The following is a 17,500-nucleotide window of genomic DNA, read 5'->3' as shown; positions in this document are numbered from 1 at the left end:
AACCCGCTAATAGGGCTTCGTTGTTTGCATTTGCGAAACTAAATATTTTAAGCAAGAGCCGATACAACGTAGATTTGATTTTAGTGGTGTACTATATTTGGGCTGGCCAAACCAACCTTCTTCAGGTACAATGAGAGCTTACATTGAATTGCTTTTATGTACATATATATGTAGTAAATGGATGTAAATGGGTGTTTATTTGCATTTGCAAATTTAGTAACATTAAAGATAACTTTTTACAACAAACAACTTCAAGTTATATTACAGATTTATCTTTCTGGTAATCTCTCGCCATTTTCCGAAGTTTACCTGTAAATGAAGTTCATTGTAACTGGACAAATTGTGTTAAATGTTTGCGCATTCCACGGATACGCCCTTGTAGGCGTCTTGTTTTACTATATACTCAACGTTATACCGATAGGTGGAGAGTAAAACGGCCCTCAGATATCGCGACTAAAAACAAAAAAGAAATTGTTTTGAAACTGTAAACAGTTTATATTCCCTAATTTTGGTCGAAAAAAAGAGACCTTTTTCTTTAGGGTGCTGTGATTACTTAATGATTTTCTTTTAAAATAGTTCTGAGATCAGTAACTCTTCTTCCTACACGTCTTTTAAAAACAAGTTTTAAGACTTTTTATCAAGAATTTCAATTTTTTGTGTGACATAAAATGTTTTTCATTTTTTTTATCTTTGTCTAGAGAAGGCATTGTATTATTTCAGTAAAAGTGAAAGTAGAAAACCATTACTTATACACTGTAATACACATGTTTGCATCTTCTAGGCCACGTGGGTTAGGCGGAAACCGAACCTGAAGGAGAACTTTAGTTGGCCAATTACGACATGTGAATTTAGTAGAGTTGAATTGGGGACTTTCAAAGACAAACGGGAAAACGGGATTGAACCCGGAGCATCCATGCACATCCAAATCCGACGCGCAGACCAGAGTGGACCACCCGGGTTCCATATTAGGTTTGTAACATGGTAAAAAAACATTAAGTTCCGCCTTTTCGTACACAGTTGTCGAACTTACTTTCAATCGCGAACCCTATATTCCTATCATTAGCTTTTGTTAACTTCAGATCATTCTTTTCACACACGCGAAAAAGTTGTGAAAAGCCCGGTGTACTTCATTAAGTAAGAAAAAACCGTCTCCTCGGTATTTTGTTTGTAATTCTTATTATATTTACAATTGATTACCGATGTGGGAAATATGAGATTCCTCACATCTGCGCGGTGTACTATTGTAAAACTAAAACAGCCTTGCATCTGGCAGAAAGAAAAAAATTCACACATAAAATGGTACTGCATATCAGTAAGGACTTGTTGCCAGAAGAATGTTTCGTGCAAACGACTGTTTCCAAACTATCTGCAATCTGTTAGCTACTTAGATTGTCTAATTATTCGTTGCTTAGGTGCAAAAAGCAGTTTTCTATCTTCTGGCAAGGCTTAAGGTTCGCTGTTTCAAGCCATGTTTCATCTCGTAATTCTACGTTCTGGAAGTTATGTCACTTCCAAATAAAGTAATTCTTTCTCATTGTAAGTAATTATTCGAATCGCAATGCCGATTTGCTGATCGAAAAACAATTTGCATCAAATTTCCCCTACTCTATGAAAAAAATTTGAAACTCTTGCGAGATCCAAGGAGTAGGTACATTTTGTTCAGCCTTTGATATTTTGAACCATGTGAAAGACTGAAGGCTGTTAGCCGATGACAATACTGAAATTTAATATTTTCTTGCCAATAAGCAATCGTTTACTGGAGAATTTTATCGCAGATTACAGTATTTCGAAAGTGAAGCCAACAGCTAATTACCTCCTGTTCGTAATTCCAATTCGTCTTGTAGACTTTCACTTATGTCTGTTACGTGTGTTCCTGAATCAGAATCCGCCATATTTTCTTGTTGCCCATAAAATGTAACCCTAACTGGACCGAGTACATTTGCGAGAAACAAGCGAGATCATCATCGCCGGAATCCTGTGATCACCGAGCATTATGAGATACGATCACTGTTCAACAGTACCTCATTGGTTATTTCGATTGGTGTACTACGAGAACAAAAAACTGAGCCGGAACGTTTCCTATTAGGCCGATAAAGCGAATTCGGCGCTGCTAATTATGTGTAAATGGGTTTTACCATTGGGGGTTTGTTCAAAACTTTGCCGACTGTGTATAATTTCCAACCTAAGTTCACTTAATTATTTATAAAGTGGTGTTTTTATGTTGAAGTAATTAGGTGATGAAGCTCTTTCTTTAACGATATTCCAATTTTGTCATAAGTCTAATTCTGTATTCTAGTACAGAATACCTTCCAGTGATCAATGATAAAAGCTCAACTAAACACGATTCTTTGTAAAGAGAGAAAAAAGAAATGTCACATTTCACAATGGGTCATTTACAATTTATCTGAGTGTTTTGATAATGAACTCCGTATTCATGCACTGCGTGGTGCACACATCAGAATTGCTGAACTCAGTAGCTAAAAGATGAAACCCGATCAAGCTTTTGAGCGAAATTTTTATTTCGTAGAAAATTGTCAGATCATTTCAATTTATTTCTTTAGTCTCCTCCTTTCATAATAATCTCCAAAATTTGACAAAACGAGGAAGTCATATTAATATAGTGCCATAAGGCGGAAACTATACATTTCCCTCAAAAGACTATTTTACGTTTGTAATTCATTTACAATGAACTCCAAAGCGACGGCAATGTACATGTTAGCAAAACCAATTTTCCGTTCTTATCACAATCGATCATATTCTTATTACTAAAAAATTCATGACGTTTCCAAACGATTTGCCGACGGTTCTCCAAGGCAAGACTACAAACATTCCATTCAAGGTAATACAACAAAAACACCCAAGAGTAAGTAACAACATACATTATTTTTAATCTCCTATGGATTAGATTGTTCTTCATTTGCAGCGCTGTTGCGAAAAAAATCACACAAAGGTTTTTTGTGAAAAGAATATTTTCAAGCGCGCTGAACCAAACACGAGGTTTTTTTTTTCCTTTCTAAGAAGTGGAAAGTTTTATTTTATATTGGCAATGAGGGGCCGACAATATTTAACTCTAATGCGCTACATTCAACAGGCCTTCCACATTCAACAGGCCTTCCACATTCAACAGGCCTTCCACATTCAAAAGGCCTTCCACATTCAACAGGCCTTCCACATTCAAAAGGCCTTCCACATTCAAAAGGCCTTCCACATTCAATAGGCGTTCCACATTCTACGGGGGCACTCAACGATAATCTTCGGCGAAATACATGTTCGGGAGAGTCAAACTGTTCTTAGAACTTGTTTCGGTTTTATGTTGCAAACAGCTATAGATTTCTTTACTAAAACTTCACCTAAAAGATTCGGTAACCAGGGAAAAGTAGTCCCTTATGTTTTCAGAAGGGATATTTTTTGCAATTTTTGGCACATAAAAAGGTTACCTAGCAGTTTCGGATGAGGAAGTGGTTCAAGGAAAGTAACGGTCAGCTAGCAATTTCTGAAATGAAGATTTCATTCCCTAAAATTTTCGGACTCCTCAATTTTCAGCTAAGATATCCCGAACAGATAAAATTCTTCAAGGTGTTAAAAAAATCTCTCTGGACAGTCTTTATACATTACAAGGAGCCTAGAAATGTCTCTCAAAGGCTTTTGGCTTAATTTGCTCGTTTGGTGCCCTTGATTCTATTTGTGCTCGGCAGTGAAATCACAAAACAGCGACATTATTAATTGTAAGTGTTATGAAGTTTATGGTCAACACCGTTACAGTTGCATGCGCATCGCGCATGTAATCGTTATTCGGTCAAGGTTGAACTTGAGTTTCCAAAGTCATGATTAGCTTTAGTTTGGTTTTTGTGTTTTAGTTAAAAATGATTTGGCTAGCCTCCATAAGTGCTGTCCAGAATCCAGCTCCTATGGGCCACACATGCCTACCACAAGCAATTGCAAAAAGAGTTGAGACACTCACTGTCAAGAACCCTACAATGCGTGACATTGAAGTCAGCACATCCCCACCCCCCTTCCCCCCACGCAAAGTTGTTTTCATCTTGATCTAGCATTCAAACTAAAGGGGATCAACATTGAAAAGGGGGGAGGGGGAAAGAGGGACGTTGCGACTTCTCTTTCGGTCTGGTAATAGGGTTTTAGGAGGAAGAGATGAAAGTTAGACTGAGTGTCTCAACCTTTTTGCAACTGCTTGTAGATCTATATGTAAGGAACAGGGATTTGAATAGACTTTGGTTAGGCGTTAAAGTTAGGAGTAAAGATAAGAAATAGAGAATAGTGCTATGAACGTGTTACTGAATAAACATCGATTGAGAATCGTCTCTCTGTGCTCCAGTTTGTTGGTGACGCCTCCATCCCAACATGAGATTTTGGTGTGGTACCAATGTTAATGCGATCAGCGCAGTAGTTATTTGTACGAAAGTATGAGAATTGCATCGAAATCATATAATCCCAGTAAATGAACTTAATTTTTTTCCAGGTTCGAAATGAACGATGCCAAATTAAACAAATTAGATAGCGACTTGTCCTATGACTGAGTAATACCTGGTTGGTTTTATAATTGAGATAAAAACAGTTATAATAAAATTTTAGTGCAGGTAGGCGTATTCTGCGGTCACAGAGTCAGTTCACGGGCAAACTAGCTTATGTGCTGAATGTATGGTCCTTGCTAACCTCAGTCAGTCGTTGCAATGTAACCACTCTTTTTTTATTCGGTCTGTTGTTCGCAATTGCCCACTTTCGATACATTAACATTCAGTCTTAAACAAAAGGCATCATCTCGAGTCTCTGGGAAATAGACTCATACAAATCCTTATATTCATTCCCCAGAGCCTCGAGATGATGCCTTTTGTTTAGGACTGAATTTTGATATATCGAAATTGGTCTATTAATAGCCCTTGTCACGGTTAGTTTTTCTCATTTGCATTATAATATAATCTAGCATGTATGTGAGGCAATTTCGGGTTATTTTGTAGTTTTAACCCGAAATTGCCTCGCATCCACGTTAGATTACATTCCGTTGTAATGCAAATGAGAAAAACTAACCGTGAAAAGGGCTATTGGCTGAGAAACTCCAGGCTTGTTTTATACTTTACGCATGCGCTTTTCCCCCTTCTTTTTTCTTTATATCGATTGTTATTTTTTGAACACTTCTGTTATCTGTATTGCGTCATTCGTAATGTTTCGCGGTTGTGAGTCTTTTCTTTTCGCTTTCAAAGTTACGTGCGTCAAAATAAATAATTGCCATAACTTTTGCAAGAGCCCACATATTCCACATTTTACAAATTTTCCTTCTATACAATCAGCCTCTTGGTAAATTGCCAAGAAAGGAATTGAAGTCGACAGTAAAATGCCATGAAATTAAAAGATTAGACGGGGGCAATGTTTGTTCTTTCCGTTGACCATTCATCCATCAACGATCACGTAAGCGGAATCGTCAGTTCTCTTCGGATCAACAATGAAGCAATTGAATCAAACAATAACTTTATCATGTAAAATACATGCTAGCTGCGTCTTAATTTATCGATGACTCAAGCCACAATCAACCCAATTCATCGTTCGATTTACTAGATTCTTGAAGATTGCCGGCCCCTAGTAGCAGGCGCTCATTGTTTGGCCGCTTTCGAAAGGGCAGACTACGCCTTTTTTGACGAACGTGGTGAAAACACGCGGCTGAATTTCGTATATCACTCATGACTGATATAGTAGAGAAATTTTGCATTGCATTTGGGGAAACCAGAAAACATCAGACTGAAATTTGCGTTTTCTCAAAAATTAAAGAAACTTATTTGTTTTTTACTCACTTTTTTGCCGGATATCGAGCAACTTGCTTTTACGTCCAGCAGTAGCTTGCCGTTCGCCATTTCACGTAATGGCAATGCGAAATCGCTCTACTGATGCCTCCAAAGCGCACATGGATCGCAATTTTAATACGTGCACCGAGTGAAGCAACGCTGTTATAGAAGAATGTGGAGGATGGTTAGCACAGAGTAAGGATTATAGCTGCTAACTTGCGGATCCGCTGATAGAGAAAAAGTTAAATCAAGAATTGGCAGATGGTCTAAGGGTGAATTTTACGTTTCCTCTTAAAACGATTAACACAAAATGTTTAGAAACCGAAGGAAGGAGAAGTCGAAAGGAAGTAGTTGGTGGTCAGGTGGGAAGAGTCCTTACCTTTGTGGTAAGGAAATGAGACGAAACGTTTACGCTTTGGTAGTTAACCAAAACATATTTTGGTAACCAATATACGCTCTGCAAAAGGGTTTTCATTACTGCCGATATCACAGTGGGATTAGGTGTGGATAGACCTTTCGATACGACGATTGTTCTGCAGGGTCTGGTTGCTTCAATAATGTGTTGACATGATCATGCGAACATCGAGGCATATTTGTGTCAGAGTTGAGCTAATGAGAAGATGAGTTGCTCTTCAGGGCCCAGTTGCTTCAAGAATGTTTGGACGTTTATGAGGGATAGCGAGGCATGGCATATAGTTATATATAACAGCTATGACTAACCCTAGCTTGACCCTAATCTTTCTTTTGTCTTAACATAGATATAATCGTCTTAGTCTAAGTGTACCTTGCCTTGCGGTACCTTGCGGTATGCCTCGCAGATTGTGAAGCGAGTCAGAGGCATTATGAATAGCGACAAATTATGACCAAAACTAACCCCAACCTAAGTGTGAACCTTCTACAGGCTTAATTTAGACTTAATCTTTGAAATACAGGCGCAATAGAAATGAATTGACGTGCCTCGGCCTCAATGATTGCAACCAGCGAATAATGCTGCTAGGCTTTCCCTTATAGAATAAATTCATGTTAGTCAGTGCATATCTGCTCAAAGGAAAGCCAAATTTCTGAGACCATTTTCAGCGCTTTACTTTCCGTGTATTTGCCTGACTTAGATGAAGTCAAGAACGGGCTTTAACTAAATAAAGCTAAATGTGTCTGGTTTTGATAAAAACGCTTTTGGGCATGTTTGCGAAGACAAAAGTAAGTATTAAATAAAACTTCGATTTCTTAACATAAAGACATTTGTTTACGAATATACTGTCTTTTTGTGTTTCAAGGAACCCTTTGCCCCAACGGCAAATAAGGTTGTTATTGACATCCTTATGAATAATCTTGTCCTGGTGCGGTTAGTAGTATGTTGAATAACTTAAAAGTCAAGTTTCAAAAGATCTTTGGATACCCTGTAGGCACGTGCTCCGTTGTTCATTTATCATCTAGAAATTACCGCTTATAAACTGATCTGTACAGTACTGTACCATTCCGACAGCCATTATAATTTTGTACTTTTGCAAACAAAGCAAAAAAAAAATCCCCGCTTGGTGATTGGATGACATTTTCCGTTAGTTAAAGCACGCGAGTCGAGACATTAGTGTTTACCTAAGACCTTAAGGAATTCAGAACCAAGTCCCAGTGCAATTTTCACTTAAACAGGGCAAAACGGAAGCAGAACTGAACTTAATGGTGATTACAGTGTAGTAATTTTAATGACTATCACGAGTGCTTCAAAACTTAAATGAAAATAATCAGCAAGCTCAGTGAAATGTTTATCCCTTAGGAATTAAAGGATTTCGCGCATGACTAATTAAGGCCTACATCCTTTTATCTAGCTTTTCCAATATAAATCTTTACTACTCTCTAACTGCTTTTTATTGACGACTTCAGGACGAAAAGTTCTTTTTAACGAAGAAGATGGACTTAACGTACGTGTTTCCAAAGGCACTTAACAACCACAAAGCCGAACTATGTTTAGTACTCTTCTTGCCCCACGATAAAGTATCTATTGTTAACAAGGATCGTATGATTCGGGTCTATAACGCAATGAGGTAATTCAGTGGCCTTGAAGCATGAAATGGTACGGGTTCAGCCTGGATAACTTTAAGCTCGTTGAAAGCGTCACCACAGCCAATTAGCGGTTCTACATTACCATAACAAATAATAACTCTCCATACACAAAGACCTGTGTTTGGGGTAAATAAAAGCGATAGAGCTTTAGCAAGACCGCCAAACCACGGAACACCGAGACAAGTTCATCGAGGACGAAACGATCCGTGCTGATTGAAAAACAAGATGAAGATGCTGCTCATGACTGAGATAAAGAACCTTCACTTTTGGTCGAGTGCCTTCGTGGAGCTGATTGCAACTTTCTTTTTCATCTTCCTGACCACTGGCACTACCATTACTTGGAACATAAACCATCCTCCATCAACAGAATTAATTTCTCTGTCATTTGGGTTCAGCATCGCGACCCTGGCCATGTGTAGTTTGCATCTAAGCGGTGGACACATCAATCCTGCAGTCACCATTGCCATGATGGCCATTAGAAAAGTAACCATCCTGCGAGGAGTAACCTACGTCATTTTTCAAGTGGTCGGAGGTGAGCTGATTAAGCGTTTTAATAGGCAATCATATAAGGTTCGACCGAACATAATCGGGCCGCATAAACTGTATAAATGTAATGACCAAATTGCCCCGAAAAGATAAAGTTTGTGACCAGGTTACTTGTTATGGTACAATTAATTAAATCTCGTTGCTGATTAGTACCCCTTTGAATATGGAGGGCTAAGCGGCCGCTGAATTCAATTTATAAAATGGGTCCTTATGTATGACGACGAAAGTGGAGATCGGTAGCAGTATTCATCAGAAAGCAGATCTGGCAAGCTATGCCTGCAGTTCAAGACGGAGGGGATCTTGCGGGAGTTCAACCTGCAAAAATCCCTGCAAGCTTGTTTCGACGTATGTCTGAGACAAGTGATGTCGATTTTCCACCCTTCCAAATATGTCATCGTAGCACAACGAAAAAAACAAAAAACAATGAAAAGCAAGCATCTGGAATTGGATCGACTATAACTGAGCTCACTCCATGTTAAATCCAAACACTGTGCTCTTCAAAGCTTATACTCAGTTGAGGAAGCATTCTTAAGATGCATTTTATTTGTCATTATGTTGTTCTTTTCACCCGAGGGAAGTTATATTACTAGGGTTAAATAATTATGTAATACTTTCATCCATGACCAAGTGCTAAAGAGGTGCAGTTAAGGACGTGACTTGTAAACTAATTTCGAAATTATAATTAGAATGTTGTTTTTGTAATTCTGTGAATGCTTCCTTTGAAGATGGTAGATTTTCGAGAGCAATTATCAGTAAAACTTGTAGATAAAGATCTTACTTAAAAACTAGCGGTGAACGCTTGTTGTAATTAAAAACTTACGATGTCCCCTTAGTTTGGAGTACAGCAATGTTAACTGAAACTGGTCCACCAACTTGAAGTTGAATCATTTCGGGAGTGGTAAAAAACTATAATTCGTGTTTGAAAATCAATATTTGGTCTGGCTGAAGTGCCGTTATGGTAAGAGGCCAGAATCTGGCAAGGAACCATGGCTTTTGAAAAATAAAAGAAACTTTGTAAAGGTTCGTTTCCTTGCGCAGACGTGATCTTAAAGAGACTATTTTAAAAACTTCTCAATACCGGAAACTTCCACTTTCAATTTTTGTTTTCCTTTGTCTTTCGCTGGAAGTAGTTGATGGGTGTATATTTCTTTAGCACATCATGTTATGTTACATGCCTAGCAGGCATCACGTTTCGATGGGAAGTCAATTCGAACTTCAAAGTTAATTCACGAACATTCTGGTGCAACCGAGACAAAAGAAATCATATGAACTTGGTGACCGCGAGGTCAAGAGAAAGCAGTCTTTTTTCACGTCTTTTAGTACTGGAAGATTGTACAATTTGAAAAAAGGAAGCGGAACTACAAAATGCGAAAAAACCCATCGTCGTACAGGGGGAGGGATAATTGCCGTGTGTCAAGAATGGGTGGGATTCAGGATATGCACCAAAGCCGAGCGCAATCCTCTAAAAACGCTCTCTACGCGACGAAGACCTATTACGATTTTCTTCATATTGCTAAGCAAGGAAGATACATGAGGTACGCTAATTAAGGAATAACTGAAATTGACGTAGACCTAGGCAACAACGCCACGGAAATTCTAAAAGGTTCTGCACAGTAAGTCATACGAGCCAATTAACTACACTTCATTACCTAAGTTCCATTCATTGGCAAAAAGCACGCGACGGCGTCCTTAAATATTGACCATTTAAATTTTGACATCTCAAGACTTTTAGCAAAAGAGGGAACTAGCGCAGATGTCTGAGGCATTTCGTTGAGTTCACTTGTCACAATTTTTTCGTGTTTGAAGATAAGTAGTTGAAGACAAAAATAATGCACAAGGCCCTTAATACAAAGAATGTGGCAAGCAATTAAAGATCGACAATAGCTCAATGAAAGTTATCTTTTTTACACAGATGCTGCCTTCGTAACAAAAAGAATTATTCGGATACTTGAAATAGTTTGAGGCCTACTGCGTACGAGAGACGAAACATTCTTTGATAAAGAACAAAGTGCAACTGACCCGTTTCCAAGCTATCCTGCTCAGTGGGACATACGGTTTCCGCTCCGTGTTTTGATCTACCTCAGTGCTTTCAATGATTGCCTCAGTTAAGATATGTTAATTACGGAAACGCGGCTACCACAAGCTTAGAGAAGTTTCTGGTCTGCTATTATCCAATAAACATATGTTTTTTTGAAGCCACTAAAATAGCAATAGACCATTGGCAAAGACTGTCGTCGAGGAACATAACTAAAACGAACTCCATCATCCGCGCCCCATCTCCCCCAACTAAGTTGAAATTGGTGACAAAGTCCACTCCGTATTGAATGTAGCCTTCTTCAGAGGGTGGGAAGGGGGAAGTCGGGCACAAGCCCAAATTTTATTTATTATCCAAATGTTGCTATTTGTGCATGTTATGTTGTACTATTTATTTGAATTTTTAAGGCATCTTACGTTGAGCCGCATCTGTTACTTTCGTAGTAAACGCGACTGGAAGCACATATTTTAGTTGAGGCAAAGCGCAAGAAAATGTATGGAAGCAATTAAGAACTGAATTTGTCTTAACTTCTGATAGGATGACAATGTGGCAAGAACGGTCATGTAACAATCAACAAGCGTAATAAAGGGAACCAGAATTTCAAGTGTTAGTTTCAATTTTTTATTGCTGCCCTTGGTTTGCTATGTATAATTTGTGAAAACGATTTCAACGTGTCTCACAAATTGTCTGCGCACCAAACAAAACACCAACCGCAAAAATCCCAAAAGAAACTCGCATTTTTTTCACCCTTCGCGTCTTCATACCTACTTTAATGATAATTTGTCTTTCCTCTGCAAGGTATTGCAGGCTCAATCGTCTTGAAATTCATAACACCAGAAGCAAAGCGCGGGACACTGGGTGCCACTGTCCCAGGCCCCGAAGTGACCCCGGGCCAGGCATTTGGTGTGGAAATACTGCTGACCTTTTTACTCGTGTTCACCGTATGCGCCAGCACCGACTCCAAGAGGCTACACTATGGCTATGAGGTACCACTGTCCATTGGATTGTGCGTGGCTGTCTGTCATTTTATTGGGGTGAGTGCAAAGGAAACTCATTTAAGATCAACCAGGATTTAATTTTTTGGGGGACCTTGAAAAGCGTTCAAACAATAATTTATTTCGTAGGTACTGAGATTTATCCACGAAAATCATAGTGAATAAAATTCGTACTGATTCTAAATGTAGCCAATCAGGAACACGAACGACAAAATTTCACTTTGAAGAAATATCGTTCGTCCAATCAGCAACGCGAACGACGAAATTTCACTGGTGATGAATGAACGTATCAAATGGAACGTCATCGACAGCCGTTGCACAAAAACTGCGCGCTTTGAAAAATGGCCAGGGAAGGTTACCCTGCGAGCAGAGTCTCTTTCGATCTTCCTAGATAAATCGGGAAGAGGAAAGTACTCTTCCCGAATTATCTAGGAAGATCGAAAGAGACTCTGCTCGCAGGGTAAAGGAAGGTTTGCTTCTGTTTGCTCAGTTGAGGAATTTATTTTAGAACAAGAAAACAGAAATGCCGCTTGAACGTATTTTGAAAACGAAGGTCGAAGACAGGAAAATGGAAGTTATTCCAGCGGTTGAGCTGAATGAATACTGAATACATCAACCAATTTATCATCTCCGTCCGCACTAAAGACGGGAATGAATACGAGCCGACTTTCCTTCTAAGTTTAGAGGCTAGCTTGGAACGACAACTAAAGGAAAAGGGCTATTCCGCTAGCATAACAAACGACCTGGTATTTGAGAAAACCAGAGAGGTTCTTTAGTCCAAACAAAAACAAATAAAGAAGCAAAGAAAAGGAACTAAACCCAAAGCGCCGGTAGCTTTGACAAGCGACGAACTAAAAACACTCTTCACTTTGGACTACTTTGGAATATCTGAAACACAGTAAGTGTTGTAAATTTATTAAATAAATTGTCGGTTGGGCGATTTTAAACCATTGTCTATTGCTTTCATCGCCCCACTCCATTTGTGCGAAATAAATTTGTCTATCAAACACTACCACAAAAAAAACCTCAGTGCCTATAAAACAAACACATTACAGCATGGAAAATGCTTTGTACGATTTTTATTCACTCGTTGTTTCGTATCAGAAAACTCACTCGTTCGCTGCCTGATACTACTCAACTCGTGAATAAATATCGTACGCGCACATTTTCCATGAAGTAATCTCTATTTAAATAACGACCCGTGCCCGTTTGTTCGAGCGCCGATTAACTTAGTCCAGAATTAAGGTAAACTTTTGTTTCATGTTTTCAACTTTTTGCTGAAAGTTTCTTTTGCTTGTTTTTGTTTTTCAAGATTGTATGACTTCATGTAAAGTTTTGCCGAATATCAGCGTAGAACAGCACTTGGGATCGCGAAGAGAAATAAACTCCTTGGTTAATTCTAAACCTTGGATTAGCGTTAATCGGCTTTTGAACAACCGGGCCCTGGGGACATAAGACTATTCTGCTGAAGGTGACGGGTTCGAACCCTGCCAGGCCAAAACCAGGGGTCTTAAACATGCCGAGCTGAGCGCATTAAAAACTTCATCAGTCGTTGGTAATTCATTTTCCTGATCTTTTTTGTTTAATGTAAATCTTAGATTGGATTCACGGGTTGTGGAATAAATCCTGCACGTTCGTTTGGTCCAGCGCTGGTCATGAACAAATCTGAAATTTGGGAACATCATTGGGTAAGTTATTATTTTCTCTTACCTACGGACTGCCGTCCTGGGCTATGTTTCTCAATAACAAAAACAAATTTTCGGGTTGATAGCGAAAAGCATTTTTCTCAGATCAGGCATTAGGTATTTATATTCTTGTTTTTTGATTAAGTATGACTTTTTTTGTCCTTTGCAGGTTTACTGGGCTGGGCCTGTTGTTGGGGCTTTAATTGCGGCGGTCCTGTATCAGGTGGTATTCCGCGCCCGCCAGGATATGGGCCCCACAGCCTCTGCATCTGCACCCAGCAACGATCTGGAGATGAACCAAGATGCCAAGTTGTGAGCCACTGTGGGTCATTGTAGGAGACAACCTAGCATATATCAGTGGTGTATTTGGCTTTTAAATCGATGGGAAGACAAAAAGACAATTCCCTTGAAAGCATCCTAGTCCTTCCCTACAAATACATTTAGGGCTTTCGTTACATGACTGGGCTCATGCCCATCTTTTGAAATCGTAGGATCCGTAAGTTCACAAGCACATTCTAATACAGATAAGCTACAAAAACTGGGGAAATCTCACTTGGTTAATTTCTAAGTCAAAATCAAAAACTTTTTTTTGGAATGTTGTGATTTGATCGAATTCCCATTGTATTTTCTTGCATTGTAGATATAGCTATTCATGAAATTGTTGTTTCATACCTAGGTGCGTCACATTTCAACATTAATATATAATTTTCGTCTCGGAACTTAAGCCTTCACTCAATACTCAAGAGGACTCCATTCGAGCTAAGCTTTTTACTTGATTGCGTCTCTAGGGTAAACAGCGTAACTTCATGCTTTATTTTCATTATACATTCGAGTTCATCTTTATTTTCATTGCTTGATAATGACTTAAGTCGAAACGTCGCATTTTAAACTTTTTTACCGTGTTTTTACCATGTTTAATATTTTATCGAAATGTTTTATAGTGAAGTTATACACAAAATCCCTTCTAATTAAAATTTATAATTTCACATGTGAAATTAAAATGTTGCCATGGAACTTTTTCCTATACAGTGTCAAAAAGGCGTCCTACGAACGTTATTTGTCACCCATGATATTAATAGCTAATCAAATGGTATACTCGTCAAATTCCCTTGCGTTTGTCCAAATTCAAATAATTTCCCGTGAATCTGGACAAAACGCAAATGAAATTATTCCCTAATTTCACTCGTCACCATTTGATTGCCCATACATATAAAATAAATAAACCCCCACCATAAACCACTATTACCATCTCAAGTTTCGGAGAACTATTGCAGGGGTTTGTTTCGAGTAATCCTGTACCTATTTCAAACTATTATTTTCATTGGTCTCTATGACCCCAGTGTAGCTTTAGTTATCTGTTGCATTATCTATTGTTTCGTTCTCCAATCACAGACAGCTTCTGGAAAGCTACAGGGTCTCCCTTTGTTTGTAAAGAAACTGTGGCCCTGCGTAACAACGATTTGTGTGCCCTAAGGCAGACCACGTTTAAAATTCATTTGAGTGTTGTTTTCATCGTAGTCAGATATGGTAATTAGCCATGTGCCTGTCACGAAGCTCTTGGTTCGATACTGTCGGTGTAGGAAATTGTAACATGCATGTCTCTTGATTTTCGCGTGAAAGGTAACCGGAAAAGCTCAAAACGGACCTCCCAACACTCGGCACACACATCACTTCCCTTCTCGAATTACTGCGTTCTCAGACTGAATTCGCAGAAAAAGTATCCCTCAAGCCATCTTCGTTTGCTCTAAGGGCTAAAAAAAAAAAACTAAAAAAGAAAGGTGACACACCATAGCAACAAAGACATCACGCATGCGCACAATCATTTCACCTGTGCAATAGGCCGAGTTCGATATATCAATATTCAGGCAGGCTCAAGTCTTTATGGTCAAATGTCATGGATCAATCCTGTTTTCTTCGTCTCACAAGTCTCAATAAAATAATAGCGAAGCACCGTACTCATAGGAACAGGTAGGACCCATGACTTGCTTTTCTCATAGTAATCATGGCTAGCGGTATTGCTTGTGGGTGCGTACGACGACAACGTCTCACAATAATTAATAACAATAATAATAAATAACAATAATAATAATAATAATAATAATAATAATAATAATAATAATATTCATCGCTTTCCTGAGTGGTTATGTGGAACGATTATTCATCTCGCTGCTAGCTGGAATACCAAGATTGTTGCTGTCACGAAGCAGGGACCTGAGATCTCCCGTTCGATCCGGTTTATTAAGGGGTTACCTCAAGGCGACACCCTCTGTCCGCGCCTCTTTACTTTGTGCCTAAACCCAGTAGCCTTGCTACTAGGTGCCACCGAGGGATATAGGCTTTCGAAGCCTATAGGAACAAAGGTAACCCACCTGTTATATATAGACGATCTTAAGGTGTTCGCATCGTCTGAGGCCAAGCTGAACAGAGTTTTGAGGTCTGCTAGCAGCGTTATGCATGATATGGGCTTACATTGGGACCCCAAGAAATGCAATGTCCTCCATGTCAAGAGGGGCAACCAAGTGCAAGATGCGGTGGAGATGAAGCTGGACCAGTCATCAGTGGTTGAGAGCCTCAAGCCAGGGACCAGTTATATGTTCTTAGGAATTCAAGAAACAGTGACATACAAGATGAAAAGCTGGCCCTTGAGTGCGCAGCCAAGGTGTATCTGAGAAGGTTATCGGTGATATGGTCTAGTCCTCTGTCAGATATTAACCGACTAAGAGCCAGCAACCAGTACGCAATGCCAGTCCTATACCATCTGATGTGGACTCAACACTGGCCAATCACAGAATTGCGAGTTATCGACAGAGAAGCTAGAAAGATCATCTGTCAAAACGGTGGGAAGCATCCCTTAAGCTCGACGGCGATAATGTATTTGGCAAGAGAGAAAGGAGAGCGTGGCTTGCGCTCGGTTGAGCGCGAATACAAGTTGACCAAGATCAAGGCGGCAATGAAGCTATGTCAGAGCATGGATCCCTCCATGAGAACAGTGCAACAGTTCGAAGAGAGGGCGGTAGAGAAGGGACACACTTCGCTGATGAAGGAAGCGCATAAGTTTGCTGAGGATCTGGGTATGAGCCTGTCTCTGGAGTACCCTCAACCGTCGTGTCGGTATGTGAGCGATCCTGCGACGGAGATTAAAGGGCCAAAGGTGAAAGAACACTTCAAGAAGGCAGATATGGAGAAGCTGAAAGAGAAGATCAAAGAGGAAAAGTGGCATGGACGGTTCTTACAGGCTAGGTGGCAGGACAGTGAGTTAAATCAGAGTGGATGCTTTGCGTGGTTGCGTGATTGGACCTGTGCTCCTACCCATACCATCGCTGGGGTAATGGAATTGTACGAGCAGCTTACACCCACTAGGGTGTACACAGTCCACAAAACAGATGCAGCACAGGGTGACATCACGTGTAGACTGTGTGGGAAAGCTCCTGAAACTCTTGTGCATGTGCTAGCACGGTACTCTGCTCTGGCCCAGTCTAAATATCTAGAAAGACACAACGCAGCACTGAAAGTTCTCTTCTTCGAGATGGCTAGGGACCTGAGGCTAATTGGATTCAGTCCCTCCCTGGTACTCGTGTGCAGAACCCAAACCAGTTTATGAGTCATCTGAGGCATTAGCGTTTTGGGATGTTCCAGTTTATGCAGCATTGTCAAGGCTAACAGAGTGGACGCTCGATTTGTGGACCACAAGAACAAGAAGGTGTGGGCTGTGGAGATGTCCTGTCCGTGGATGGAGCATCGGGAAAAGAAGTCCGAGGAGAAGACGGTCAAGCACGGGCCACTGCGATTTGAGCTAAAGAAACAGTACCCTGGCTATGACGTTGAACAATATAACATCATCATGGACGTGCTGGGGGGGTGGTCAAGGGATGTAGACCTGACAATGAGGAAGCTCTTTGGCAGTAGGGGCTATGAAGTTTTGAGAAGGATGCAGAAGGGTACCATCTCGAGTTCTCTTAACATAGTGAGAACTTTCAAAGGTACCGCCAATTGACTTTCCCCGTGGGAATAGTATAGGAGCTCAATATAGGTTTAGTATTAGAGAGCTTTAGATTGTCCGTAAGATTTTTTATATTTTATCGCTAGTTTACTTATTTTTTAATTTAAATATTTTTTAATTCAGTAGTTTTCTTTTTATAGTTCCCTCAGATCGCATAGGTTACACTGCGCGCCCTATGTGGTTCTATTTTAGCATCCATACGTTTACCAACTGCAATATAATAATAATAATAATAATAATAATAATAATAATAATAATAATAACAACAACAACAACCGTGGGTAGGACAGTACATTGTTAACCAATGGCAAGACGAAGACTTGCAGAAGGAAAGTAATAACAGTGAGATATGGAGGGCATCCCCGGTGTTGTCTATAGTGTATATAGTA

At 39.7% G+C, this 17,500-nt stretch overlaps 1 protein-coding gene and 1 pseudogene across 1 annotated transcript; both read left to right on the top strand.

Annotated features, from left to right (window-relative positions):
- Window positions 1-17,500, top strand: part of LOC137975897 (ATP-dependent DNA helicase RecQ-like) — a 404,352-nt pseudogene that overhangs the window by 160,064 nt on the left and 226,788 nt on the right.
- On the top strand, window positions 7,976-14,149 carry LOC137975292 (aquaporin-4-like). The gene is made up of 4 exons (XM_068822388.1): window positions 7,976-8,382; window positions 11,230-11,465; window positions 13,025-13,114; window positions 13,281-14,149. The coding sequence occupies exons 1-4, from the start codon at window positions 8,076-8,078 to the stop codon at window positions 13,425-13,427; spliced, it is 780 nt and encodes a 259-aa protein (XP_068678489.1). The 5' UTR covers window positions 7,976-8,075; the 3' UTR covers window positions 13,428-14,149.

This window comes from Montipora foliosa, chromosome 11 (genome assembly GCF_036669935.1).
Source record: "Montipora foliosa isolate CH-2021 chromosome 11, ASM3666993v2, whole genome shotgun sequence".
In the NCBI taxonomy this organism is placed as follows: Eukaryota; Metazoa; Cnidaria; class Anthozoa; order Scleractinia; family Acroporidae; genus Montipora; species Montipora foliosa.
This window is presented reverse-complemented; position numbering and strand designations above follow the sequence as displayed.